Raw genomic sequence first — 26796 nt, forward strand, 5'->3', positions numbered from 1 at the left:
ACAGTTTTTGACCATAGCTGTCCACTCAAGATCCTGTTTCCAGAGTGTTCTCTGGCAGAGAGGCTTTTGTGATGCTCTGTCTCCAGTCTTGCCTGTGGTTTTTTATAATCTATTCCATCAAGCCAGCAGTGTCTCATTGATTTTGAATCTCTTAGGCAAATCTCCCAGTTTAAATATCCAACCTGATTTCAAGTGCTCTCAACATGCTTTTCTTCCCCTCTCTGTTTACCCAAATCAAAACCATTCCTCAAGCTGACTTCACTCCTGTCTTTCTCACTAAATTTATAACAAAACCAGGCAGGTTACTGTAATCTCTACAACTAGGAATTACTACAGAGTTCATGGCCTCTACCAGAGAGTTTAGGCTGCCCCATGGTCTCTAATTACTTCATGATTCCCTCTAATTTTCATAACATTTTATTTTTTCTATAGTCTGTAAGCTCCTAAGGGAAAGTGATCATTTCTTATCAATCAGTCACTTGAGCTTCACACATTTGACCAATGTGAGCACTAAGAATGGACACACTAGGCAATGGCATTCTAACTGACAGCTTAAAGCAAAAGCTGAAGAGGTTCTTTGTTTCTCCAGGAACTGACAGATGAAAGATAGCCATTTTCTCTTCCACTGTTCTAAGATTTCTGTTTCACATTAGACTATATAAAACTCTCACTCCTGAAATCCATCCAGAAAAAAATAACATCTTAAGATACAGGAAACACATTTAATCTGAACATTGTCTTTCTCCAAGCTCATGGTAGCTTGAAAAACACAGAACTAATATGAACTTAATAGCTATCATTCACTAGACCTACACTGTCTAATGTAGTTGCTATTAAGTGCTTGTAGCTGCTTAAATGTCAAGGCCTTTCAATGAAATAAAATAGAGGTGTCCTTCAGTGCTGCTGGGCATACTGAAAGTCCTTGGCCTATGGGTGACTGGTATCACAAAACTGTACTAGTATCACATGACATCCCACTGCAGAGCCCCTCTAGCCCAAGACTCTCCACACTGGCCATGTGCAGCAATCAAGTATGATTGTGGATCCACTGTATTGAAGCTGTACACTGGCCTCTCCCAGGCTGCCTGGTCTTATCAGAAGGCCTGAGGAATGCTAACGACTGTAAACCTTGCCTAGGAAGAAGGTATGGTTTCTATAAAAGGCTTTGAGACTTAGAGGATATGTCACTATTTCTATCACTCCAGCACCGAACTCCCATTCCCACCAGGAGGATGGAGCACAGCAATGGACAGCTTGCTGCTTCTGCGCTCTGCCTCAAAGTAGATAGGGTCTCAACTGAATCTGATTAGGCACAGGACCTGAGTCTGAAGGTAAAGTCCCAAGGAGGAATTGACATGCACTTTTTCAAGCTGGTGACTTCGATGTACAACAATTTTCAGATTCACACCTTCAGAAATTTAAAAAAAATTGACTTCTATTTTATGGAGTCCTACTTTATACTTGTAAGCTACATCTACATTGACTGAACACCATCTGAAAACCGAGGATATTGATGTTAAGTTTTCTACTAGTAATTGTGTTACAAAGGAGTTCTTCCCTCTTAGCCACCCAGAGAGATGGAGAGTTCTGGAAAATTCCATGCACTGTGTGGCATTCAGTCTTGTTTCCCCAGAAAATCTACTTTTGTGTTTCCTTTGATGATCCTTTATCCACCCTGAAAATGACAAGATTTAGTGATACCATTAACAAGTTGAACAATCAAAACCAAAGAGCATGAATGAAGGTTTTAGGATATGGTTAGATGACGTTGGTGGAACATTGCTCACTTCTTGTTTGCACTCTTTGGAATAGATAACAGAAATTAAGCTTATAGAAAACATAAAAACTGGAATGAAAATTGTTATGATAACCCAGTATTTTTCAATTAAGGGAGCTTATTAACAATAGAGGGTCCTAGACTCTGAATGTGGCCTTGGGATTTTTTTTATTTTTATTTTTGCTAACTTTCTAGGAATGTCTTTAAGCAATTCAGAATGAAAAAACATCACATAGATGAATCATCTTCATGGAGATAGTGTTGATTAAAAATGTTCCCTCTCTCAAACAGAAATGAGGGCTGTTTTTTTAATTTTAAATTAAGAATATTTGTGGAATTTTAGGTTGATCGAAGTTTCCTTTGAGAAGATGCAGGAATCTTACTTGTAAGGAGGAGTGCAATAAATACCAGAAACAACTCCACTTAGGATAACCTTTCATCTGGAAGATGGTAAGCCACTCTATATGACAGCACTGTCAACAATATTTCTGGGTTACAAATATGAATGATCACACAAGTAATTAACTGATTTTCTCTTGAATTAAATATAAAACTGAAGATGGTTGTAGGAATTTACAAGAATTCTGGAGACCACTTCTAGAGCTAAAAACATCTGCCTGAATTCCCAATACCTTTCATATCTTTGTTTTTTGTTTTTTGTTTTTTGTTTTTTTTCTTTTTCAAGGTAGGGTCTCACTATATAGCCCAGGCTGACCTGGAATTCACTATGGTGTCTCAGGGTGGCCTCAAACTCATAGCGATCCTCCTACCTCTGCCTCCCAAGTGGTGGGATTAAAGGCGTGCGCCACCACGCCCGGCCCTTTCATATCTTAAAGGGACTTGCATTGAACTGTCCTTTGCCTTTCCTATGCCCCTTACTCTGTGCCACCATCAGATAACTGAATTCTTACCACAGAGATGGAGTTGGAGAGCAGTGTGCCATCCTGACCCAGCATGTTGGACACGGTGATCTCTGGCAGGTCTATGTTTTGTGGGTGGAATGGAAGCAGGCCATTGTGGTTCATGGTGTGACACAGAGAGTGGTAACCAGCCTCGACTTCATTCAGGTGCACCAACGAGTGGTCAGGGAGGGAGGGAGGAGTGATTGGTGGAATGTTAAAGTCTTCACTTTCCAGACTTGGACCTGGGTAGGACTGAAAAGACAAAAGTAACATGATTGCAAATTAGCATCTCCCCGTTTTTCCTTGTCATGAACAAGTAAACACGACCCTTTGCATATGGCTCCAAGCACCAGATCAGATTGAGCCAGGAGGCTTCAAATACCCAGACCTCCCTGTCACTATTCCACTTGTTCTCAGAGAAGAAAACTGCCTCAAAGGCATTTCCACTTCGCGTACAAAGCCTCCTTCCATTAGGTGGGTTTATTTTTCCAGGAAGTTGAACTCAAACACATTTTAAAGATCTCGTACTAAAATTTTCCAGAGTTTTAATCTAGATGAGTTCTTGAGTTCTTGAGAATTGTGGGCAAGGAAGGCAATTTATAAAATGAATGTTTGATCAAACAGGTTTCATAGGGCTCCCTACTGCATAGATTATGGGATGTAGTAAGACTGAAATCCAGAAGTCTGAGGCAATTTTCATCTTGAAAGCCACCTGCTCACAACCGACAAATCAAAGTTAGTCAAGGATAAGCTTGAGCATGTGCCTAAGTGTGTGTGAACTGAAATTTTGGCAGACTTAAAATGCCATTAAAAGCTAATTTTAACACAAACATTTTAAAATCAAAATAAAAGTAAAAATGGTTCTATGATGGATATTATTTCATCTTTTTCCTAAAAGCCAATTGTAACCATTTAAATTTAGTTCAGTTCACTGTGAAAAACAAAAACAAGTTTAATATTATTATTATATATAATACTCATTCCAAAATAAAATCAATCATTAATATAAACAGCATAAACACATCTTAGGATTTTCTTTTATAAACTAACATAACAAAATAGGAAGGGAGGAACAGAAGAAAGATTGTATATGAAGATCGATCCATTTCAAAATGGAGTGTGGTTATACTGAAAAATATAAGAAACAACTCAATGAAAGCATACTGTTAGCAATCAATAGCAAATAGCCTAGAAATATATGGAAATTCTTTGTAAAACAGGTGTTATAATATTAAAGGAAAATTTTGGTGTAAATAATTCTTGCAAGCCTATCATTAAACTGCAGGGGCCTTTGGTGTTTGGGTCCATGGCAAACAGGATTCCCTTGTCTAGCTGTACAGCATGCTACAGCATGCAAGGTTTGATATGTGCAGAAGCCAAGTGAAGGAGCTCCAGAAAGTCGTGTATGGCATACATTGGGTCTTTGGCTAGTACATTTTGGTCTTCGTCATCCAGGTGCCTGAGTTTTTTTCCAGATGCCATCTATTTGTCTAACAGAAAGAAAATCTCCGAAGTTGCACTTGCAAAATGTTATATAAGTTTTGATATATTTGTTTAGGTGCTATCAGAATGCAAGATTAAGTGACAAGTTATTTGGAACATCTGGTTACACAGAGAGACACTTGTAAGCTACAGTCTGAAGTACATGAAGGAAAGTGTTGACTCACCCATGCAGAGAAATTTTCATAAATATCTAATATTCTGCTGAAAAAAAGTCACTAGTTCTAAAATTTCCATCACCTGCTACGAAAGTCTTCTGTTAAGAGTATATACTTCTTGTCTAAAAATATATTAGTGCTCTGCATCAAAATTACAAGTTTGATTAAATATACACAAGTCCTTGGTGCACCAATCTAGTCCTATAACTCATTGTGTGACCAGTTTACGTAAGTTATTAAAGATGACCAATGGGGTGGTGGTAGAGATCACGTACTTACTACTTGATATGAAGTCCCTCCACCATGTTGTCTTAATTGAAATTTTATTATAATCCTTTGTGTAGTTTACTATTTTGTTTGTTTGTCTTTGAGGCAAGCCCAGCAGACTGGGCTTCTTTTATGAGAAAGAGAAAGAGAAAGAGAGTGAGAGTGAGAGTGAGAGAGAGAGAGACAGTTGGTCTCCAGGTTGGTTAACAGGGCCTCCAGCCACTGCAATTGAACTCCAGATGTGTGTGCCACTTGTGGGCATGTGTGACCTTTCACTTTGGCATTACCTTGTGCATCTAGTTTACATGGGATCTGGAGAATCAAGTATGGGTCCTTAGGCCTTGCAGGCAAGTGCCTTAACTTCAAATAATCACTCTAGCTCCTTTGTGCAGTTTTTATTCCTCCCTTTTCCTGATGAGAACACTGAGGACCAGAAACATCAATTTCCATTTGCCATCAACCTAGTCCATCTTGGGGATGAACATCTGATGAAAGAAGACATAATAATGGCTGTGGCATTTAAAAAAGTGGTTCCATTGTTATTATTTTACTCTTCCTTCTTCCCTCTTATTACCTCATCTTTGTGCTCTACCACTGAGCTATCACTAATTGCTACTCTCTTCTTAAGTTGAATGACACAAAATTACTAAGATCTGTCTTTATTACACAAAATGTCATCATTTAAGTATTAGTTTTAGCATTACCCATAAGTTTTTCCTTGTCTCAAATTCCCACCTATGAAGATTAATATTTACCCTACAAAATCACAAGATTCCATTTGTCTCTTTTGTAAATGCTGAATTTTAAATGCATATCGTTTTAGGCATTAATCAGTACCTATTTGAAACTTTTTCAAAAAAGGAACATGTAATGCAGAATGCCATTAAACCTCTGAAAATACTAAGTGATATTTCACACAGGGTATACCATGACTTCACATTCTAGAATTTCTTTAGTAGTTAAATCTTAATTTGTGGTGCTTTAAAAGAAGGTTTAATTGGTATCACTTTACGTTCAGTGATAACAATTGCCCTGCAATTTAACTAAGCTACATGGTTTATTTTCATCTAATTACACATTAAGGTTATTTAATCCATGCAATTATATACCAAAACCACAGATTCCACAACTTAACCAGTAATAGGTAGTTATCTGGGTCAGGAATTTTAACAACCTAAGGTTACTTAGCAGTTTCTGTTCTTTACATTAGAAGTCATAATGTGGTTATTTGCCATGAGCCTATTACAGTGTAATCGATACCATATAAAAGTATTGTCATAACTGTTTAAACGTCAGAATGCTCCAGTAATTTAAAAAGTTCAATTTCTAGCTAATTTTCAACTTTTTTAAATGTAGAGATGAGTTAGTTAATTCTCCAATATTGGTTTCTATGAAATGACAGCTTTATTTTGATTTTCAAAACTTAACAGGAATGTGTTTAACCTAATAATAATTATGGTTTGTATTACATCTGATTTGCAGTTTGGGGCACATAGTATGAGAGGATATGATTCAATATTTTCTCTATGCCACATGAGACTGCCTGTTAGAATTAGTGAGAAATATTTGATGAATGAATAAACAAAAGAATTACTGCATACATGCATGAAGGAATGAATGCTAAACTGAGTTTTTAAAAGCACAAAGCTTGTGACTGCACCAATGTTATTCCACTAGTTTGGTAATTATCTTGCAACCTCAAGACTGTTCTGACCAGCTCATTATACAGAGTGTATCATTCAACTCACAGTGTGACAAAGAAAAAAATCCTATTAGAAGTGTGTGGCTGAAATTGCATGAGGATGGAGGGGAAGAGGAACTGTATTCTCCTATGGCTTCTAACCTGGCCACAAAGTGGCTCATACTTCTGTGGACAGGACGGTTACCAGGATAACAGCTAGGTAACCTGAAGTCAGGTTATGGCAGAAGTTCTGATACCTACCTGAAGAGCAGCAATGGCCTGGTAAGGGAAGTGGGCATAGTAGGGTGCTCTGATTGTAATGGAACACATAAGAAGGGCTAGGGGTGTTTAGTCAGATGATGCCATGGTAAGGCCATCCTGGTGAAGTGGGACTTGGTATAGTTGCTCATAGATCTGGCCCTATTATCACTCCCATTTATGTTTCTCCCTTCATGGTGAACTGAGGGTTAAACAATAAGTTATTCCCCAAACACTTTTGGAACAATGATCATGTGGTCATTTCCCAAAAGTTATCTATATCCCCATGTACTCCTGGAGAACACAGTATCATGCATTTTGGTCTGAGTTAGTGTCCACTGAGAAGTCCATCTGTGCCCTGGGAGGCTCTCTAGGGATGAGACCCACTGAAGACTGCAGGGTAGGCCAGGTATGGATCTTAAAGGAGTTACTGTCTTCCTTATTTCCACCTATAATGTCTTTTATGTTGCTCACCACAGATGCCAGAATACAACCACCTGGCTCCCCTGTCCCCAACAAATGAAGAAAGTCACTGGGAGCTATCTACATGAATGGAGAGAAATCACTTAAAGAAAATGGGGTGTAATTACTGCCAATACTTTCCATTTACCTTAGGTCATCACCTTAATAAAAGATGAATTGGAAATACCTACATATACTGTTATAGTATAAATTATAGTTATTTAATTCATTAAAGTGATTCAAAAGAATTCAAAATATATTATTGTTACCTACGCAGATTCCCTTGATCTTAGGCCACATAGTAGGTGGAGACATGGGATAAGTGGGAATGGCACTGGGGCTGTGGTACATTTCCAGGACCCTCAATGACAATGCAGAGGACCTGTGTCTGTGTCCTGGTGCATGCAAGCTCCCCTGAATGTGAGGTGGGATAAGGTGTGCTAGTGGAAAGCCTGGCTACTTCTGGAAAATAGAGGAACTACTCAAGGCTGCAAGGAGATTGCTGGAAACATTAAAGTAGTTATTTAAAAGTGTCCTCTTCAAAAGGGTATGTTTATATTTGTAAATAAGAGTCGATGACTATTGCGAGTCATTTTCTTGAAACCGTAAAAAGCCATATTTACATGTTGTACTTACAAAGCACCACATATTTCTCTGATGAGGAGCAGATAAATATTGGACTACTTATAAGTATGCATAGTGATTCCTTTCAGGACTAAGAAGAATGGTTCCAGAGCATATTGGAAGGAATGGAGGCTGTGTCAGCCAATCACAAGTCTCAATCCAGGTTCTTTTTAGCATTTCTGAATCTGGGTTCTGAACCATGTTTCTTATTCCTCCTGAGTCTGTTTCCAAACTCAGTTCGTAGCACTCAAGTATTACATAAAAGCCCAGGAGTCTGTGTTATATACATAAAAATGTTTGATAAAGCATAGTTGTTAAATGAATTATACATGGCTTAGATTGGGTCATGTCTAAGAAGACAAACATCTTTGGGCAGCCCACTTGGGATTGAGACTCCACAATGATATTGTAAAATAATTTTCATGTATTTGCCATTGATAAGGCCTCATAGGAGAAAAGTGTACATCATCTGTGAATAATGTATCTAATTGCACAATACATAGCCAAAATAAAGTTTCATATTTACTGAAATGGATAAAATTGCACATCTTATGTTGAAAAACAAAAAGAATGGGGGATAAGTTGACAAGGAATGCTAATGTACAGAGGGCCAACAAATTCGCTCTTTGATGCTCATCCTACTGCCAAGGGCAAAGGCAAAGGCATTTGTGAGCTAAAATGCTCACATTTATGTGTGCACAAGGGGTTTATTGCTAACATCATGGCCTTATATGTTCTTATAGAAGCTGTCTTCCCTGAGAGAGATTTTTGGCAAGAAGGTAAATTGGTAAGCAAAGGGATTAGCTGTGGGCCAGAACCAAGAGACTGGAGTTAGGAGCCTTCTAGATGATCCTTTTCACTTTCTGTGAACTTGTGTGCTTTTTCTTCCATCTGACCAAAGCCACTATCTCTCCTACATGTCTCACCTACCCAGTCCCTTTTTCAGTGGGACAGAAAAATAAAGTTCTCACCCAATCTCTATAAAGTCTCGTTTCTCCTGTCTGTTTAATTACATACCCATACCCCTCTTTAATCATCATGCTTTTTAGCCTCCATGACCTGGGTATCTTGTTCATATTATTTTCTCCGTCTGCATCCCACATTTCCTTTGCTACAGCTTGTTCTGATTTTGTATTCTCATTCTACATTATTGCATCTGCAAGTGGAATGTTAATTATGCTGACTTTGCTTTGGATTGTGGAGATTTCATGTTTTCATATTGTCCAGCTACAGAGTTTATATATGCTGACCAGGAACAAATGAGGAGTTTCTTCTAGCACTTGTCTGCCCCTCTCTTTGCACTCTCCCATTCTCTATAGTAGGGTATTGTGCTCATAGCTCCCTACCACATATTGCAATGATTATGCACAGCATTCGATGTTTGGTGACAAGAAGCCCCATAACTCAGAATTCAAAAGATATCATCTTGTATACATCTTTAAATTATGTGATGGGCTCATGCAATCATGCATACACTCAAAATATGGCTATAGTTATAGCATTGTAAAATATGTTTCTCATATAGGTCTTTATTTGAAAGATAAATACATACAACTGCCATCAAACATGTCCAGAATGCCTTAATTTTTAATCTGTAACATAATTCCTAAAGCCAGTAGAAAAATGCCAGTGTTTAAATATGTTTCATCTTATATTACTGAGGATTCTTGGTGACTGATTCAGATAATTCAGTGGAAAGCAAAGGAGCAGAGAAATTTATCAGGAAAATAATAAACTCTCCTCTGTACATGTTCTGAAGTTAAGACATAGCATTGTAGTGATTTCCCCCAAAGACTTTAAACAGCATCAGCACGATCTCTAATTTCTTTTGAGAAGACCTTCAGAAGTAGGTATTTTCTGATTCTTTTGTCTCTGCATGAACAAGGGTTGATAGCTTGAGACTATAATGTATTACTGTGGAAAGCTTCGGTCTGTTACATAAATCATCTTAACACTCAGCAAGAATTGTCCAACAGTGCCTTGATGTGCTCAAGCCAATGATCCTGAAAACAATTTTTTGTCTTTCTTCACATGTTAGACAATAGCAATAAATCATCTTCATTTAAAAACATACAATGAACTAATTTTTCACTGAACAGTTATAAAAATGAAATTTTTGGTAGAAAGCATAATGTTTATTTGTGCTCATTAGTTTTTATAATTTGTGTTAAGTAAAAGACATCAAGTGCTTATTTGGTATGGAAATATTTGTTGTGTGCCTACCATGTTCAGGACACTCTGCAGGGTGTAAACTGAGATGTAAGAACCAGATCATGTGTACAAAGGAGTGAATCAGAAGAGAGAAATAGAAGCCCAATCTCCCCATAAAGGAACACATACTTGAAGTGCCAGACTAGGTGATCTCAGAAGGTGATGAAAGGGGACTTACTTCAGGGTAGCATGAGAGAGGAAACTGCATGGATAATGGGCCTGAAGAGCAGATGCCTCTGTGGAGCTGTGACATGTCTATCTTCTCCCATGTCTTCCCAGGAAAATCTTTAGCTTCTGTATACATGGTTTCTTGTGCCAGCATTCATTAATGATTCAGGAATAAAGAGATCTATGTCCCCTCAGTGTTTCTGGGAGGTCCACATGAATCTCCACACTACATATATATATATATATATATATATATATATATATATATATATATATATATATATATATATATATATATTTATTTATTTGAGAGTGACAGACAGTGAGAGAAAGAGGCAGAGAGAGAGAGAGACAGGGAATAGGCACACCAGGGCCTCCAGCCACTGCAAACGAACTCCAGATGCGTGTGCCCCCTTGTGCATCTGGCTAACGTGGGTCCTGGGGAATTGAGCCTCAAACCGAGGTCCTCAGGCTTCTCAGGCAAGCGTTTAACCGCTAAACCATCTCTCCAGCCCAACACACTATATTTTTAGAGGGTATTTTAACCAAGTATTAGGTCCAGTAGTAAAAAATTGGAGAAACAAAACAGAACAACAACAAATAATGTACTTCCTTGGGCACTGACAGTGGGGGGGGGGGAGGGGCTGCTGCTGACATATGTGCAGGCCTCAAACACCCTTTCCAAAAACAGAACATCACTCCACAGATAGTGTTGAAAGGGGCTAATTCAAGTCTTCAATTTCATTGTTTAACAGGAAGTCATATAAAATGTAATCTATACTTTCATGAGTTGTCTAGATTTTTTTTTTGATTCCTAAAATTACTTGATACATTCTAAGGTCTACTTTTGTAAATCATTGAGATTTGGTTTGGTCGTTAGAAACATGAACACAAATCTGAGGTTATCTCTTGATGAAAACTGTTACTTAGTTCCTTTAAATGTCAGATTCTTAATTTATAAAAGAGAGATTCAGCTCATTAAGAGGTCATGAGGATTAAGAAAAGAATGTGTACCTACTAGAGGTGATACACTGGTTTCTAAGCAATCAATTCATGTTAGCTACATTGCTGTGTCTGCTATGCTGTAAAATTTAATTTTACTGCATAAAATGAATCATGAATGATTTTTCATGCCAATCAATATTACCTATTCCATAGTTTATGCTATCAAATATTTTCTATCTGTTAATGGGGTGCTATGGGGTCCAGAAAAGTCCTTGAACCCCCAATCCTAGGTGAACTTTTAATTTTAATCAATGAATTGAATAAAAAAGAAGGCTAAGAAGGATAATAATTAAATTATTATATTTACTAGCCAGGCGTGGTAGTGCATACATTTAATCCCAGCACTCAGGAGGCAGAGGTAGGAGGATTGCCGTGAGTTTGAGGCCACCCTGAGAATACAGAGTTAATTCCAGGTCAGCCTGAGCTAGAATGAGACCTTACCTTGAAAAACAAACAAACAAAAATTATTATATTTATTGAGGGAAGTGCCTAGCTAAGGAAAGGCACCTATGTGGCTAGAGAGCCCATGTGGAGTGCCTGGAAAAACCACAGGAAGACAAGAAAGAAAAGAAAGTTCAAGGAGCTCCTGACATGTGGGGATCTGGAGAGGGTAAAGGAGCTCATGTGGAGACTAAGGGCTATGGGACCCTCCCCTCAGCTCAACCTGGCCAGGCCCAGGACAAAGCTCAGCTGAGAGAAAAACTCACCCACACCTGGAAGTTCCCAAGTGGTGTGAGAGCTTGCCCTACCCTTGCAAATGTATGTATAACCTTATGGTGGTGGGCTATCTTCTGGCCGAGGAGAACCAGAGGGATAGGTGGTTGGATAAGGTTAGTTGCAGGGGCTGAACTTGATTAACCACAATGTTTAAATCTTATGAAAGTGGCCCCTTCCAGGAGAAGTCCAGATTGTTTGTGGAAAATCAAGTCTAGCAAATTTGGCAAGAGATAAGAAGTCAGATCATCTTTGATTTCTAGCAAGTGCAAACTTTCCTGCCTTTTTTTTTTTTTTTTTTTTTTTTACCTTCAGGGGACTAGTCATCCTAACTGTGCCCCCCTCTCAGATCCATTAGGCTTCCTGTTAACTTATTTTTAATACCTTATATATCAATAAAATAGAAGAAAAATGGAAATAGAGAAAAATTAAACAGAATCCTTCTTTGGGTTTCTGGGAAGACTAGCTGGTTCTGCTCCTAACTTGAGGAACTGAAATTGTTAAAAGAAACTTGACACTTGTGAAAGGTGGTTGAGGGAGTAGCAGGTGAAGAAACAATGGAAAGTCTCAGGAGAGATAGGGGTGGGCAGATGTAAACCTCAGCTTTCAGAAACTGTGGTGTTCTTATACTCAACTGTGGTGTTCTTATACTATGAGTAGGCAAAAAGGCTTCTACTTGACATTAAAATTTTAGCGAGTGTTCAGAACAATTTTCAAGTGCCTTGGAAACAAAGTTGGTATAGATAGACATTCATTATTCAATGCTTTGCCACTCTGAGCTTGAAATGTGACATTTGGGACATTCCTTAGTGACGAGCATATTATGAGTGCACATGTATGTATGTGTGTGTATGTATGCATATGTACATATATATCATGTTATAATGGCAAATTTTGCTAGGAGAGTTCATTAAGATTTCACATTCATTTCTGAGCTCCATAAAAAAATTCAACATACAATTGTGAACAAGTAAAAGAGGTTGTTTTCAAAAAGTATCCAATGCCATTGTAACAGTTTCAGGTGGTACCATAGCCACATTCTTCTTCCCATTGCCCAAATGGGCATGGCATGGCTTCTCTTGAGTTTTTCCCCAAGAAGTAAACCATGCTTAATATGTTTTTAACACTAATGCTATTCCATTCATATATTTTTATAATTTTTATCACTGAAATACATTTCCCTAATGCTTGAAAAAACCAAAATATTAGACAATTACCATGAAATTCTCAAGCACAACCAGAAACAAACATTCATTTTCTGAAATAAAAAAAAAAAATGAGTCTTATATTCACAAATCCCACTGCTTGGAAATGTATATGATACACAACATTTAACCCGTCAGCAGCCTCATTAGTGTCAATGAGAAGAAACTGGCAATCAGTAGATGCTGAGCATCACATGTGTATGGTTTAAAATGTTCCTAAAATAGCTGCGCTAGCAAGGCTGATACACACACTTCTACTGGACTCATACATGTCAGTTCATATTTCATGGTCTACTTATACCTTTAAGGAATTCATATTTCACAAGTAAATGACCATTTGTAATTAACATAGTTAGTTCCCAACTAAAATAATAATAACTTTAATGTATGAGAACTCAAAAGTTCAAGTACACCAGTAAATAAATGATCAAGAAAATAATCAGGATGACTGAAGTATGTTTAATAATCATAAGCCCAAATATGTATATTTGCATGGTGCCTGCATTTGGCATCCATACAGCTATTAAGATATTTTTTATAAACTCTAAGGAATATGTAAGCTATTTTGAGAGATAATGCTGAAAAACAGACTTCTAGGTAAGAAGCCAATTTAGGAAGAAAACAACATAAACAATAGTAACTTGTGTGCTCAAGTGAAGCATCTTTTTAATTTTGAGTAATGAAGATGTCAAGCCAAGTGCTACAGTAGTTTAACTTAATTAGGTGGCCTATTTTTCCAGGCATCCTCTCATTTCCCATTGAAAACCCAGCTTGTATGCAAGGCAACAAGAGCAATTTTGTCTGTAATGAATACCTTGGGGACTGCACAGAGTGATCATTTGAATGCTATACTGAGGACTGGTTTGAGTAACTAGCTGGGCTTGTTAAGATGCCAAACTGTGTTGGACTAACTAGATTACTAAAAGCATGGCAGTTTGATCATGGTATTGGGCCAATGGTCAAAAAGTCATGTTGTCTTTACTCCTGATATTTCTTCAAAACCAAAAAAAAGAGCAATTGGTCCAATTTATGGCTCAAATTAACGTCACAATCATGGAAATTGTATATATCATTGCAAAGAATTTTTTTCAAAAATAATACACTTTATAGGCTTCTTTTGTTATGTCTCATTTACACTCTGACATGCAGAATTACCTCATTAGGAAAACATGTAATTACAAAATACAGATACTTGTCTGTTTGCAAATTTTATAATACAATTCAAAGAGTAGACTTGAGGAAACACTATAATAAAAAAGAGAGCATGTGACTGCCTAGTGCCACCGTCACAGCATTGGTCATTTCAAAACACGTGACATTGTTCTGGTAATTGCAAGCTGTTAATTTATTCATTTCTATATTTATTGCTTTCTTATTGAGATGTCTTTCTCAGGAGGAAACGACACTGGCACCTTGGGTTAAGAAATTTTGGGGGCGTGAGGTTTGAGATTACTGGAGAGCATGAATTAGATCTGTATGAACTGATACATAGAGTATGCCCTGGTGATAGGGACAGCTGCCTAGTGGAATAGAAACAAAACCTGAAACATGGAGAGAGCTGCCTGGCACATGTAAGTTGTATTATAGTAGTACATATGCTTCATTATAAGTAAAGCACAAAACTACTCTATTTTATTGTGCCAGTCAGCTTCCCAATAGTAAAGTATTTAAGACAATTATCAAGGGAAAGGCTTGTTTTGACTCATGGTTTAGATAGTCCAGTTCATGACTGAGCCGGCCCGTTGCTCTTAAGCTTCTAGTAGGCCTGCTGGAGGACAATGTTGGGGAGCACATGGCCAGGAGTCTAAAGGGGCCATGGTCACATGGTCCCTGCACAAGCCTGTCCCTCTTAACCAAAAGACTTCCCATATGGCTTTATGTTCTAATGATACCACATCCTGATCACGCCCCTTTGCAGACATGACTATAGTATGGGAACATCTGAGGAGATTAATCTAAACCAGAGCATTTTATCTATGTGTGTTTTTTAAAAAGTATTTTATTTATTTTATCTATTCATTTACTGAAAAGAGAGAGAGAGATAAGAGAAAGAGGCAGACAGAGAAAGAGAATGGGTGATCCAGGGCTTCTAACCACTTGAACTGAACTCCAGACATAGACGTTATGAGGAATTGAACCTGGGTCTTTAGGCAAGTACATTAATCACTAATCCACGTCTCCAGCCCTTGTTATGTGTTTTAAATCTTGGGATTTGAATATCCAGGTCAGGATTCCACTGCAGGGTGCAGGTGAGAGAGGGACTGACAGAAAACAGATCGCAAGCTGAAAACACCTAAAGCCTGATCCTCAGATCCAATGCTTATGACGCTCAGAGTTCCTAACAAAAGTTCACCCAAGATGAAAGGGATGAAAGGGGACTGCCCTCAGAAAGAAAGATGGAAGAAGGACAGAGGAAGGAGGAGCAGAGGAAACAAAAAAAGCCAGTGTGTATATGTGGCAGGGGACAGACAGACAAACAGAAGGGAAAAATTTAGCACAGTGAAGGCCAAATTTAGCCCAGATGTGATTCTCCCCCCAAAATCTTGTTTAAACATGTAGCCCAAGCTCCTCCATTACTGGACACCAGAAATTCCTAGTTCCCTTACCAAAGGGAAATCACTCATTTAAAAATGGCCTGTCCTTTCCCACTGCTTCACACAGAGCTGACAGAGTACCTAAGTCCAGAGACCTGGAGTCCAGCACCAGCCCCTGTGAATGGAAGAGTAGTATAAGTGGATGGCATGTGAAGGGATGTTCTTGGAATGGACCTGGACTAAAGAATAAGCAGAAGCAAACAAAATAACACTGCAGCCATACAAAGTTCTGAAGAGAACCAAAGCCCACTTCTGTTTCACTCAGACATTTATAACTTGATATAGTTTCATGTGAGAGACTATGGGAGATGCTGCAATGATGCTTGCTTATAGAAAATGGCTTGACTTGGTTATGGAGAGAGGAGACCCCACAGCAGTTGTATCTGAGTGGGCTGAGAAGGTTCTGGTGGGAACCCAACTCAGGTACTTCCTAACTCCTCTGTTCTATGCTGTTTTGCCATGCTTTCTGGCATAGTGTAGGTAGTTTGTAAAATACATTTTGTTGTATATGTTCAACATATGCAGCATGATGTTATAGAATATATAGAGACAGGAAAACGGTTATCATAGTAAAGCAAATTAACATATCCATCATTTCACAGAACTACCCTTTTCCTCTATGTATATAGTAAGAAGACCCAAAATGTACTCATATAGCAAAAATCTCAAATATGCTATTACTAACGTTACTCATATTGCACATAAGATTTCTGGATTTATTCATCCTAAGCATGTGATACTTTGTATCTTTTTAGTCTAACTGCTGTCCTGCCAGTCAAGCATGACAGCAAAGAAGAGAGTGAGTCTCTTTGGGACTGGTGCCCTTCTTCTCCTCTGGCTTCCATTCATTAGCCCCTCCCACAAGAGTGTTCAAGCAGGATCCTGCCAAGTGAGCTGACTGGTAACATGGTCCTTTCAAATAGGGTTTGGAAACACAAAGAAGACTTCCATTACTTGTTTTAAATTCTACCCAGAGTAAGAAAAAGTTAAATGGTGTTTAAAAATACTGAGTGACCATAACAGTTATAACTGCTATAGCAGAATAGTCAATATTCCAAGAATGGCACCAGGGTTCAGTGGCAATGTTATGGGTTTTTATGACATACTCATCAGTCTTATTATGGGTGATATATTCAATTTAAAAACTGCCTATCAATTACAAAGCCATATGCAAAAAAATTTAAGGATCTGTATATGCTAGCTTAAGAGGTACAAATGCATTCCTCAGATTGGGCCAATGGGCCCTTTGAGACTGTCTAAAAGAATATCATTAATTTTTACAGTGTACTTTCATTCCTGGAGCAGCTCCAGCCCCTGCTTTCTATAAAAATCATTTCAAGTTCAGAATCCTGCTATATGCTTGCAGCAACGTTCCAGCCACAGTAGTGTTCCATATGCTGCTACTTAGCAACACAGTCTGTAAGTCCCAAAGCATGTACTGATTTGAAAATTGAACAGGAATTATAATTGTTGAGCGATGCTATGAGGCAAGTTATCTTGGATTACCAAACTATGCAGATGTTTGATGGTACGGAGGAAAGGAACAAAAACTTTTGTTTTTCCATGGGATGACTAAAATCTTTTTTTATGGCTACCTAAAGGGGTAAATTGATTAAAATTCCCTAAAAGAATACCAGGTAATGAATTCTTGAACATATTGCATTACAGGAAACAAAAAGAATGCTAAATATAAAATTGAGCAAAGGCCATTTAACTTAGGTTATATGAAGCCTATTCACCTCCAGGGCATGCATTATCTTATATTAGTCTGATTTTTAAAACAGCTCATTCTAAAAGCACTTTCATACATGCTACATTATTATTAACAATTACTTCCTTTTGGCTTACAAACCTAACACATCGTTAGATAGGACTGAAAGTATGTGTCACTGATATTGGAAACATACTTGGCAGCTCCTGACCAAGTATTGAGAGAAACAATGGCAATGGTTTGGTTTCAGTCAGGGCTGAGCATTGTCCATGATACTTGAGTTTAGAAATCCAAGGAGAATTGTTATGATGCATATGCTCTGCATTTCCAATCCTTTATCCAAAACTCCTTAGGATGGACATAATGATTCCCTGAGAGGCAGCAGCTGCTTTATAGCACTAATCATTTATTGAGTTTGTGTTTCTACTGTTTCAAACAAATTCAATTAGCCCTTACACTTCAAAACCCTAAAGGCACCAACGAGATGGTACCAGGTTGCTTTAATCTAATAGTAATACTAAACTTGTCAGTACAGTTTTGGGATTGATGGTTAGAAGCAAATTAATAGTAACATTTTTCATTTTTTAATCAAACAGTCCTATTCAGATCTACCTATGGGTCCTGGAGGCTACTTAGCAGAATGAATTTAACTGAGGAAGAATTTTCAGCAGGAAGCTTGTCTTATAGAGTATTCTCAGATGGATCTGCTCAACTGAATGAAAGAAAGCCTGCTCTGGGTCTTTGAACTTTAGGATGATCTTTTTGGCCCAACAATAGAGTGGAATGTTCAGCAGGTCTGCAAGAAGAGGCAGTGCTCAAAATGACTCTTAAATAAATGTTGTGTTTCTAGATATACAGGCCTGGCTGCTGCCAGTTGAGCAGGAGATAGGTTGCTCTAGAAATACACCCCTAACGTACATTAGATTGGATTGCCAGACAACCACCACAAAGAAAAACATTTTATGCACCCCTTAGCTCCTCTGCCCTCCCTCTCAGTGATCAAATCTATTTGGGCAGATAAAAAAGCATTGAAAACTACTATCTAGAATTTACACTATAACTACTGGTATGCTGGTATGTGAAATTCCAAGCAACTATGGATTTACTGTTCCAGAAAAAAAAAAGAAAAAAAGGTTCATGTCCACAAATAGCTGCCACGAACCCTTTCTACTCTCATTTATTCACTTATTTATTTATTTATTTTTTTGCTTACAGCATTCTTATATTTTGTTATGTTGGTACCCTGGGGCACTTATAATTTTATTTTAAATGCCCTCTATGGATTCCAGGGTCTTGTTTTAAGTATCTAAAAATAAATAGGTAAGTATTTGCTTTTATAAATGTGACCATTTACATTCTCATTGTACTTTTCTTGTCACTTCTTATGATTAAACACCTTGTCAGCTTCTCCCAGGGAAACAGACACAGAGGTGCCCTTGAAATATTTCAATCATATTGTACTCTGGGGCCTTAAAAACTCCTTTGCCCATCCCACACCTCTCCTAGAAGATCCTAAACACAGTCATCTAGTACCCACCAGTCCTGGGATCTTAGAAATACAGACTATGTGGTTGAAAATGGCCTGAAACAGCTGATCATTAAAGCGCTTGGTGACATGTGCAGCTTACAGTGATGAACTCGTCTCCAGTCAGGAAGCACAAATAACCTGCACCTGTGAAGACTTTATTTCCTAAAGGTAAAACAACTGTTTAGGAAAGATCATGCTGTCAAAACAGCTGCTTGCCATTCTGGAAAGGAAGCGAGGTAGCATCCTTCAACAACCGCCAAAGCTGGTGTTTTATCAGCTCCATCTCATTAACTGGAAACAAGGCTTAAATGCTTTGTTTATAAATTATGATTATTCCTGATTGCGGCAGTTACTGATAGTGCTACTCATTTGCAATGCAACTCTTTGAATTTGTTTAATTACAATTTGAAACAAGGCAGAGAAGATTAATTAACCCACCTGGCTGGCTGGCACATAGTCCTGGCTCGGCTCTGTCATGCTCATATACATGTTCTCACCGTCAAACTGCGAATGAAATAATAGTAAACATTCAGCAATCTTCACTGTGTGTGTATTTTTTTTTCTACCATCAAACTGGAAAACAGTAGCCATAAAGAAAAAAAAAATTACTGTGGTTGGGAATATGAAAAATCTGTCACAGCAAGAAAGCCCCATCTTTTCTTTGATGTTTCTGTTGTCATCCTTCCTGACCCTGGCTGCCAGTGATTCAGAGTAATTAGGGCTCTAGTAATTACAGCAAGCAAGCAAGAAATGAATGGTTTCCTTTCATCTGCAATCTGTTTTAAAACAAAATGGTTCATTTTGCACGCCGTGTATACATATCGCAGTTGCGCTGTAATGAAGTATTAAATGAATGGCAATGTTTCTGGAAGAAAAGTATAATAGAAAATACAAGGAGCCATGCTTGGTGCATTTTGAGAGCTTAGTTTTCAAAACAGAAAAGGTGCAGGGTTTTCATAATGCACTAAAACTGACTTCACTTCTGGTGAAAAAATATTTATAATAATATTTGAAAAGAGCCTATGTCACTATAAACATGGCTAAGAATGGATATAAGAATAACAATGGATAACAATGGAAACACATGAACCAGATGATTAATTTAAATTTCATTTTCTGAAATTTGCCAAGACCGCATGAATGTACAAAAGCAGAGTACTTTACCCAAAAATGTGCAGGTTGGGAATCAGAGGGAAGGAGGACATTTTGGGGGCAACCCAGTTGAAGTGGAACTGCTCAACAGCCCAGCATAGCAGCGAGGGCAGCAAAGTGTTGCTCATGAGGCCGGGTTGGAAGACAGTCATCATTCCATTCAGATTTTATCCTGCCCTATCTCGAGACACCCAGACACTTGGTCTCTTCTTGGGAGGAAGAGTTTTCCAACTCATCAATGGACAAATAGAATCAACTTCAAACAGCTGAGTCTGAATCCATGTTCAACAACAGGCTCTTCAGACATGGGAATTGGCAGATGTGAAAAATCACTTGACAAAAAGAACAAATATCACTAGAAATACTACAAGTGAATAGTAACTTGAACATATTTTGTATATCTCCAAACAGAAAAACAAAACACCTTTGTGATATAAGCAAAAGTCAACCTTACTTTACAGACAGTGCATTTCATCACCTATGAGCTGCTAACCTTGTGAATACAAACCCAAGGGATTTAACAAAACCTCTGAACTGTAGTCAGTGAGAGCCTTGAATATTTAAATAAATAAGCTATGGTAGCAAAAAAAAAAAAAAAAAAAGTCTCATAACACCACTGAAGCATTCATCAGGTTTAACTTAAATAATCAAAGGATTTTCATGCCATCACCTTGTAAACACAGTCCATGTCATGCAATTAGCTCAAATCGAGAAGGGCTGGGTGATTCAGCTGCTCTGTCCCCTGGCTCAGCAGCCTTGAGTTCCAGTGACTTACCCACTGGTCAGGTAGACCTCCTCAAGACAGTTGAACACTGTTTCCAGCAACCGGAAACCCAACAAAGAATTTCACACAGTGTTCCTCCAGCATTGCCTGCTGTTAGAGTACACTGATTTGTTTGCAAATGTTTTTAATGTGAAGATGCCAAAGAGTAATTTAAAATAGGACAGTTTCCTTGACTGTAACACACTGAGTGGAACAGAAGTAGCGAAGTGAATCAAATGTTCCCTGGCCCATGCATGTTCTATAAATGTGTTACTTTCTATTTCATCTTTTCAGACTCATTTTCTAAAACGGGCATCATTCTCAAAACTGACTTGGGCTTTGAAGTTTTGGTTTTAGTCTTTCCAAAGTACAGGCTAATTGAGTGTATTCATGCTACTGCTTTGGATAAAGACTTTTCTCTCAAAAAGTACCAACAGTGAAGTGATTCTGAGCCAAGGCTGAAATGGCATTTTACAATAATAAGTATGTAGCTATAAATATTGTAACTTTTTGGAACACATTCCATGTCTTCTCTACCTATCTATGTATTATCTGACATGTACTATTTCAGTCTTCATAAAATCCCAGTTTTAGGGATCATTATTAATGTCTGTATTTTATCAATGAAGATGTGATACAAAAGAACATAGAGGTTAACCTAGATGCTCCAACTTATACTGCTCATAAAATGCATGGTGGGACTAAGTCCATAAAATGCATGGCTGGTTGGCACAGGCACTCACTCACCTGTCAGGGCATGTCTACATGTACTGTGAGTCATCACAGCCTTGCTACCACTTCTGAGAGCAGTTACATCACAGTAAGGCTGAGTATTCCTAATCTGAAATTTGACATGCTACAGGAAATTACCTTCAGATTTTGTGTATATGGTACATATGGCATATAAGTGAGTTTCTTGCTTTGACTTGAGTCATAACCCCAAAGCATCATAATATATACATATAAGCGAATATTCCACATTTGGAAAAATTGTAAAACTCAAAACACTTGCAGTCCTAAGTGTTTGAGATAAGACAAACTTAACCTATATCTGAACAATCTTGAGGTACTGTGTGTGGAATTTCCATGGTACAGTAAATTTGTTTTGAGGTGTCATAGTGAGCTTATAATTTAGTAATTTGCCTGGAAGTATGTCACTAGATGTTTCAAAAACTGATGGAGTTATGATGATTAATTTTATGAGTTAACATGACTGGAGCCATATATTTCCCAGGTATTTTACTGAAGATATGGTTAGGAGGGAATTTTTGTATAAAATTGGCATTTAAGTTGGTAGTCAGAGTAAAGCAGATGGTTCTTCCAATACAACTGGGCACAATACTGCCTGCTGACATTCTGGATTCCTCCTCCTTTCTGCTGTACTAGTACATCAGTGTTTTTTATTATTATTTTTTTTTATTAATTTTCTATTCTGCAAATATAGGTACTTTGGTACCATTATTAGGCTCATCCGTGACCTACCCCCTCCCCATTGGCCCCTCCTTGTTGAGGTATATGGGTCGTGCATTGTGGAGTTTGCCCACAGTTATTGGTATGATAAATGTCTCTGCATATCATGACCCCTGAACTCAACTGAAACATTGGCTCTTTGCATCTCACAGCTGCCAGTGTTCAGACCAGAAGTGTATAATCCATTCTCCCAAGGCTCCGGTTTGCCAAGTGCAAGTCTTGAAACTTCTTGGCTGCCATAATCACATAAGCCAATTCCTTGTAAGACATCTCTCTGTCTCCCTACATGTAACGATACATATACTGTTGGTTTTGTTAACAGTGGTGGCTTCTTTCATTACAGTCATGCTATTCATAATACCTTCCAAAGCATGCTGGCTAGGCATGGTGGTACACATACATAATCCACACACTCAGGAGATGAAGCAAAGGTCTTAAGTTTGAAACTAATCTAGGCTGCATAGAAGGAAACTGAAAAAAAACTATGACTGAGAAACATAAAATAGTCACATTTCTGGAGCAAGTACAATGTGTAAAACATTCGCTTCTTTAGAGCACATGGTTTCTAGACAACAGACCATTGGGCTTGCTAAGAGAGTTGCTGGTCTGATTTCTTACCATGCCCACTTCCTGTGCTTGTACACCCCACACACATTTACTCCCCTTTGTCCACACTGCCTTCTGTCCCTTTGCATAATGAAATATTTCCTATTAGTGAGGGCCAGCCATGCTTTCATTGGGAGTCCTCTGGGCAGGACTCATTTTCTGGTCAGGTTTGGTGGATGAGAATGGACAGTGAGCTAAGCAAGAACAAAGTTTATATCCTAGTTATCCTTATTCCCAAGGCTTAGGGTCAACACATGCTCAGTCATGAAGAAATGTTTATTATCTAATTGCCAAAACTTGAACCATGCTTGCTTCAGAAACAAATGGCCTTCCTGAAAGAGTGACAGTTACTCTGAGGAAGAAGAGTCAGCTTCCACAGAATGTTTGATGACTTTATTTTCAAAATTTTTAATTATATCACTATTTTTAGGTACTTGGGTGGAGTTCAGGGTTTAGTATATGCTAGACAAATGCTCTACCACTTAAGGAAATTGACTCAGAATTATATAATGGAATAAAATTGGTGGATATTAAGAACAGAAACATTAAGTAGTTAAAAAAGAAAAAGTACAGTAAGGACATGAGCACAATTAATCAAAATGCTATATCCAATTGCTCAAGATTTGTGTTTCCTAAGACTTTATTTAATATAACATACACAAATTGGCCAAGAACCAAGAGATCTGACTATACATAAGCATGTGTCCCCTTTCTGAGTTGCAGAACAAAACTCTATACGTGTCAAAACAGGCCTCCTCTTTCCTTTTGCGGCCAAGGTTTATAGCTGACTTGCTGATGAATCCTGAGGGAGAAGACAAGCGTACCCACCCAGCTCCCCCTCCAGCAGGCTCACCTAACAACACCCTTTCCAGGAGCTGTTGCCAAGGGCCTCAGCAGGCCTCCTGCTGATCCAACAATCTTAAAAGGCATCTCATGTCACGGGCTTATGGCCAGCTGTCTTTCGAAGTACTGAAGTAGAATTATAGCTCATAGAGTCCTAGAATTTGGTTTGGTAAAAATCCTTTAAGACATCTTTCAGAATCTTTCATGTCATGATGGAAGCTATAGACTCCTTTGCTGGTCACATGGTTCATCTGGGAATAGGACCAAAGCCTGAGTTCTTAGTAGAAAAACTTTCCACCATGATATACTACTTTATTTTCTAGCACGCATCAAAGTGGGAATCAGATTCTACTGCCTCAAATGTTCCTGAACTTGCCCTAGAATAAAGCCCTGATAAACCCATTGTTAGGTAGAAAATATTGTGAGACAAAAATGTACTAAATACACCTAACTATCAAGTCATACAGATTTGCAACAAAGTACATTGGTGAGTGTTGGTGCTTTCTCTCATGTCAGCATGGCTGATGACGTGGGGTGGCTTGCTTCCAGCAATCAGCCTCAGAGAGAAGATTGAATGGCCTGCCACTGGGCCACAAAAAGAACCAAACTCAAAACTAGAAGTATGGCACTGGGAATACGACTTAGTGAAAGAGTTGTTTCATAGCATGCATGTGGCTCATATTCAGAGTGCCCCAAACAAACAAACATTAGAATGACAGTTCCTACTCAATGCTTATTATCATTGCTTATTATCATTGCTTATTATCATTATAAAGGGTAACGAAAAGCTAACCTTGAGCATTATAGGGCAGACATTATCTTACATGGTATACTCCTATACTCACAGATCTGAAGGCCCACTGGTAATCTTATTACACTTTAATGACCCCAGCTTGCTTTACATGGACCACATATTAGATGAGCCTTATTAGATTATTAGTAATTACTACCATCAACTTGTTTCATTAAACATTACTAACTACATTTCCTTATTCCTTCTGTTTATCCCTGTTGTTATTCTTAGAAGTAAACTGAATTTAGGCATTATAACTTTTCAAAATGTATATAAGCATGCTAGAGCTTTTAATTTCCATGTATTCTCAATTTAAAAGCTGAAGCAAAGTTTGAAAGAATAAATAGACTGACTTATTTAAATCTAAATGTAAATGGCATCAGCTCAGGATTAGCCTTTCTGACCAAGTGCTTTCATACTCTTTATTGTGTTTTCATTTCAAAGCACCAGGGGATGCAATCACATAAAAAGTCATTTATAATCTTCTACTACAGTTTTTTGAAATTGTTTTTAGAGGATATTAACCAAACCCATAATCCCAAAGAGCTTTTCAAACTAGGTAGTTATTATTTCTTCTATTTAAAAACTGAAAGCAGACATCTAGCTCTGGGTGAACAGAGTGAATGATGAGCAAAATTGGGCACTATTAGGCTTCCAAAACCACAGAAACTAGAGAAATCAAAGAGACATAAAGAAATATAAATCAACCACTGGAATTGGGACAGAAAATGGGATCATTTTTAGGGAAACTATTAAAAGAAAACCAAAAAACTGCTGCTAAGAAAGAAAAAGAAAAAGCTCATGGAATTCATGAAACACTACCACTCTGTATTGCCTATGAAGGGAACAGTCGTGCATTTCTAGTATTTTCTAAAGGAACTTTAATACTTTAGTTAAAAAAAAATAAGCTAAAAATGGAAATACTTATATTAGGGAATTCATTGGGTATTTCTTCAAAGATGTAAGTCATAATAACGGAAGATAATGACATTAAAACCAAATTGCATTGTTGTATTCCATGGTTCAAAAATAATAATTTAGTGTTATTTATTTATTTATTTATTGTAATGAAAGATATAACTTTGGGTGGCAAAGGCAAAGAGATTTTGCTTTTTCATTCACAGCCAAGAGGAGTTGGAGATTTAAGACAGAGGAGAACATTTACCTATTAAATGTGAGACCTGGCTTTGATCCCCTGCACCAGAAAAAATAAAATCACTTAGAGGTATATGTAGCAATAATGCTATTCCGATGCATAATAGCAAGCAGCCAGCAAGAAATGCAGCAAGCTTAAGTGTTCTCCTCCTACATACCATTGTGGTTCTCTTTGGGACAGGAGGCACTGGAGGGTGGTAGGGGACACTTGTCTGTTCTCTCCTGTGGCAGTCACCTGGATGCTGCACCCTGCTGGATGTATTGAAAGTGTGGCTCTCACAGGGTGAGTCCAGGTTCTCAACAGGCAAAGCAAACAACCCAGAATTCTCTGCTCCTGCTTCCTAAGCTTATGTGCTTTAACTCAGGGATACACTGAGCTGGACAGGGATTGCCTACCTCCTGCCTGTGTGTGTGTGTGTGTGTGTGTGTGTGTGTGTGTGTGTGTGTGTGTGTGTGTGGTAAAATTTCACTATAGATCTTAATGGGATGTAAAGGGAAATGGACAGAACATAATGTGAGTGCTAGGAGAACTTTGCCATGGGCAGGGTAAAGAGAATACTATACCACAGGTTAAGTCTGGGCTCTGCTTTGTTGACTGAGTTTAGATGATCACCTTTGTCGTAGAAGAGTATTTATTTATAAAGTATTACATCATGTGGGTTTTGTTAACTTGGAAACCTGTAATTTTCAATACTGTGGCTATACAGCCTTAAACTTAAACTTGTCCTTGTAAACAGTGTTCTATCACCTAATGTGGCTCAAGGCATGGATCTCTTTCTTTAATTTATTTTTATTTTTATATTTATTTTGTATTTATTCGAGAGAGAGAGAGGTTGTACCAGGGTCACCAGATACTGCAAATGAACTCAGGATGCATGTGCCACCTAGTGTACCTGGCTTATGTGGGCATTAGGGAATCGAGCCTTGAACTGGGGTCCTTAGGCATTACAGGCAAGTGCTCTGCTAAGGCTTCTCTCCAACCCATTGAATGGATCACTTAGGAGGAGAAGCCTCTGCTGTTCAGCATGTGGTTTCTATGCATAGGGTTCTGTTTTGGTTGTTAATTATTCTAAACCAATGTGCTAAACTTACTAATTCAAATGGTCATTGAATTCTTTGGAGGAATTTTTGCACAGCCTCCACATGTCTGGTAATAAAGCCATTATGAATCAAACCACTTCTAACTTATCCATTGGGAGGTACATTCTGATCCCATTGCATATACTTAATCATTAATAGTTGGTCACAG

General features: G+C 38.0%; 1 protein-coding gene across 2 annotated transcripts in view; it reads right to left on the minus strand.

The window, feature by feature from the left end:
• Tox (thymocyte selection associated high mobility group box) overlaps window positions 1-26796 on the minus strand; it is a 319367-nt gene that overhangs the window by 140995 nt on the left and 151576 nt on the right. For both annotated transcript variants that reach the window (XM_045144132.1, XM_004653334.3), the window contains exons 2-3: window positions 19204-19269; window positions 2689-2931 (exon numbers count right to left, since the gene is read on the minus strand). In XM_045144132.1, the coding sequence (XP_045000067.1) occupies window positions 2689-2931; window positions 19204-19269 (309 nt within the window). The remainder of the gene's footprint in view (window positions 1-2688; window positions 2932-19203; window positions 19270-26796) is intronic.

The sequence above is a fragment of the Jaculus jaculus genome, chromosome 2, assembly GCF_020740685.1.
Source record: "Jaculus jaculus isolate mJacJac1 chromosome 2, mJacJac1.mat.Y.cur, whole genome shotgun sequence".
Lineage (NCBI taxonomy): Eukaryota > Metazoa > Chordata > Mammalia > Rodentia > Dipodidae > Jaculus > Jaculus jaculus.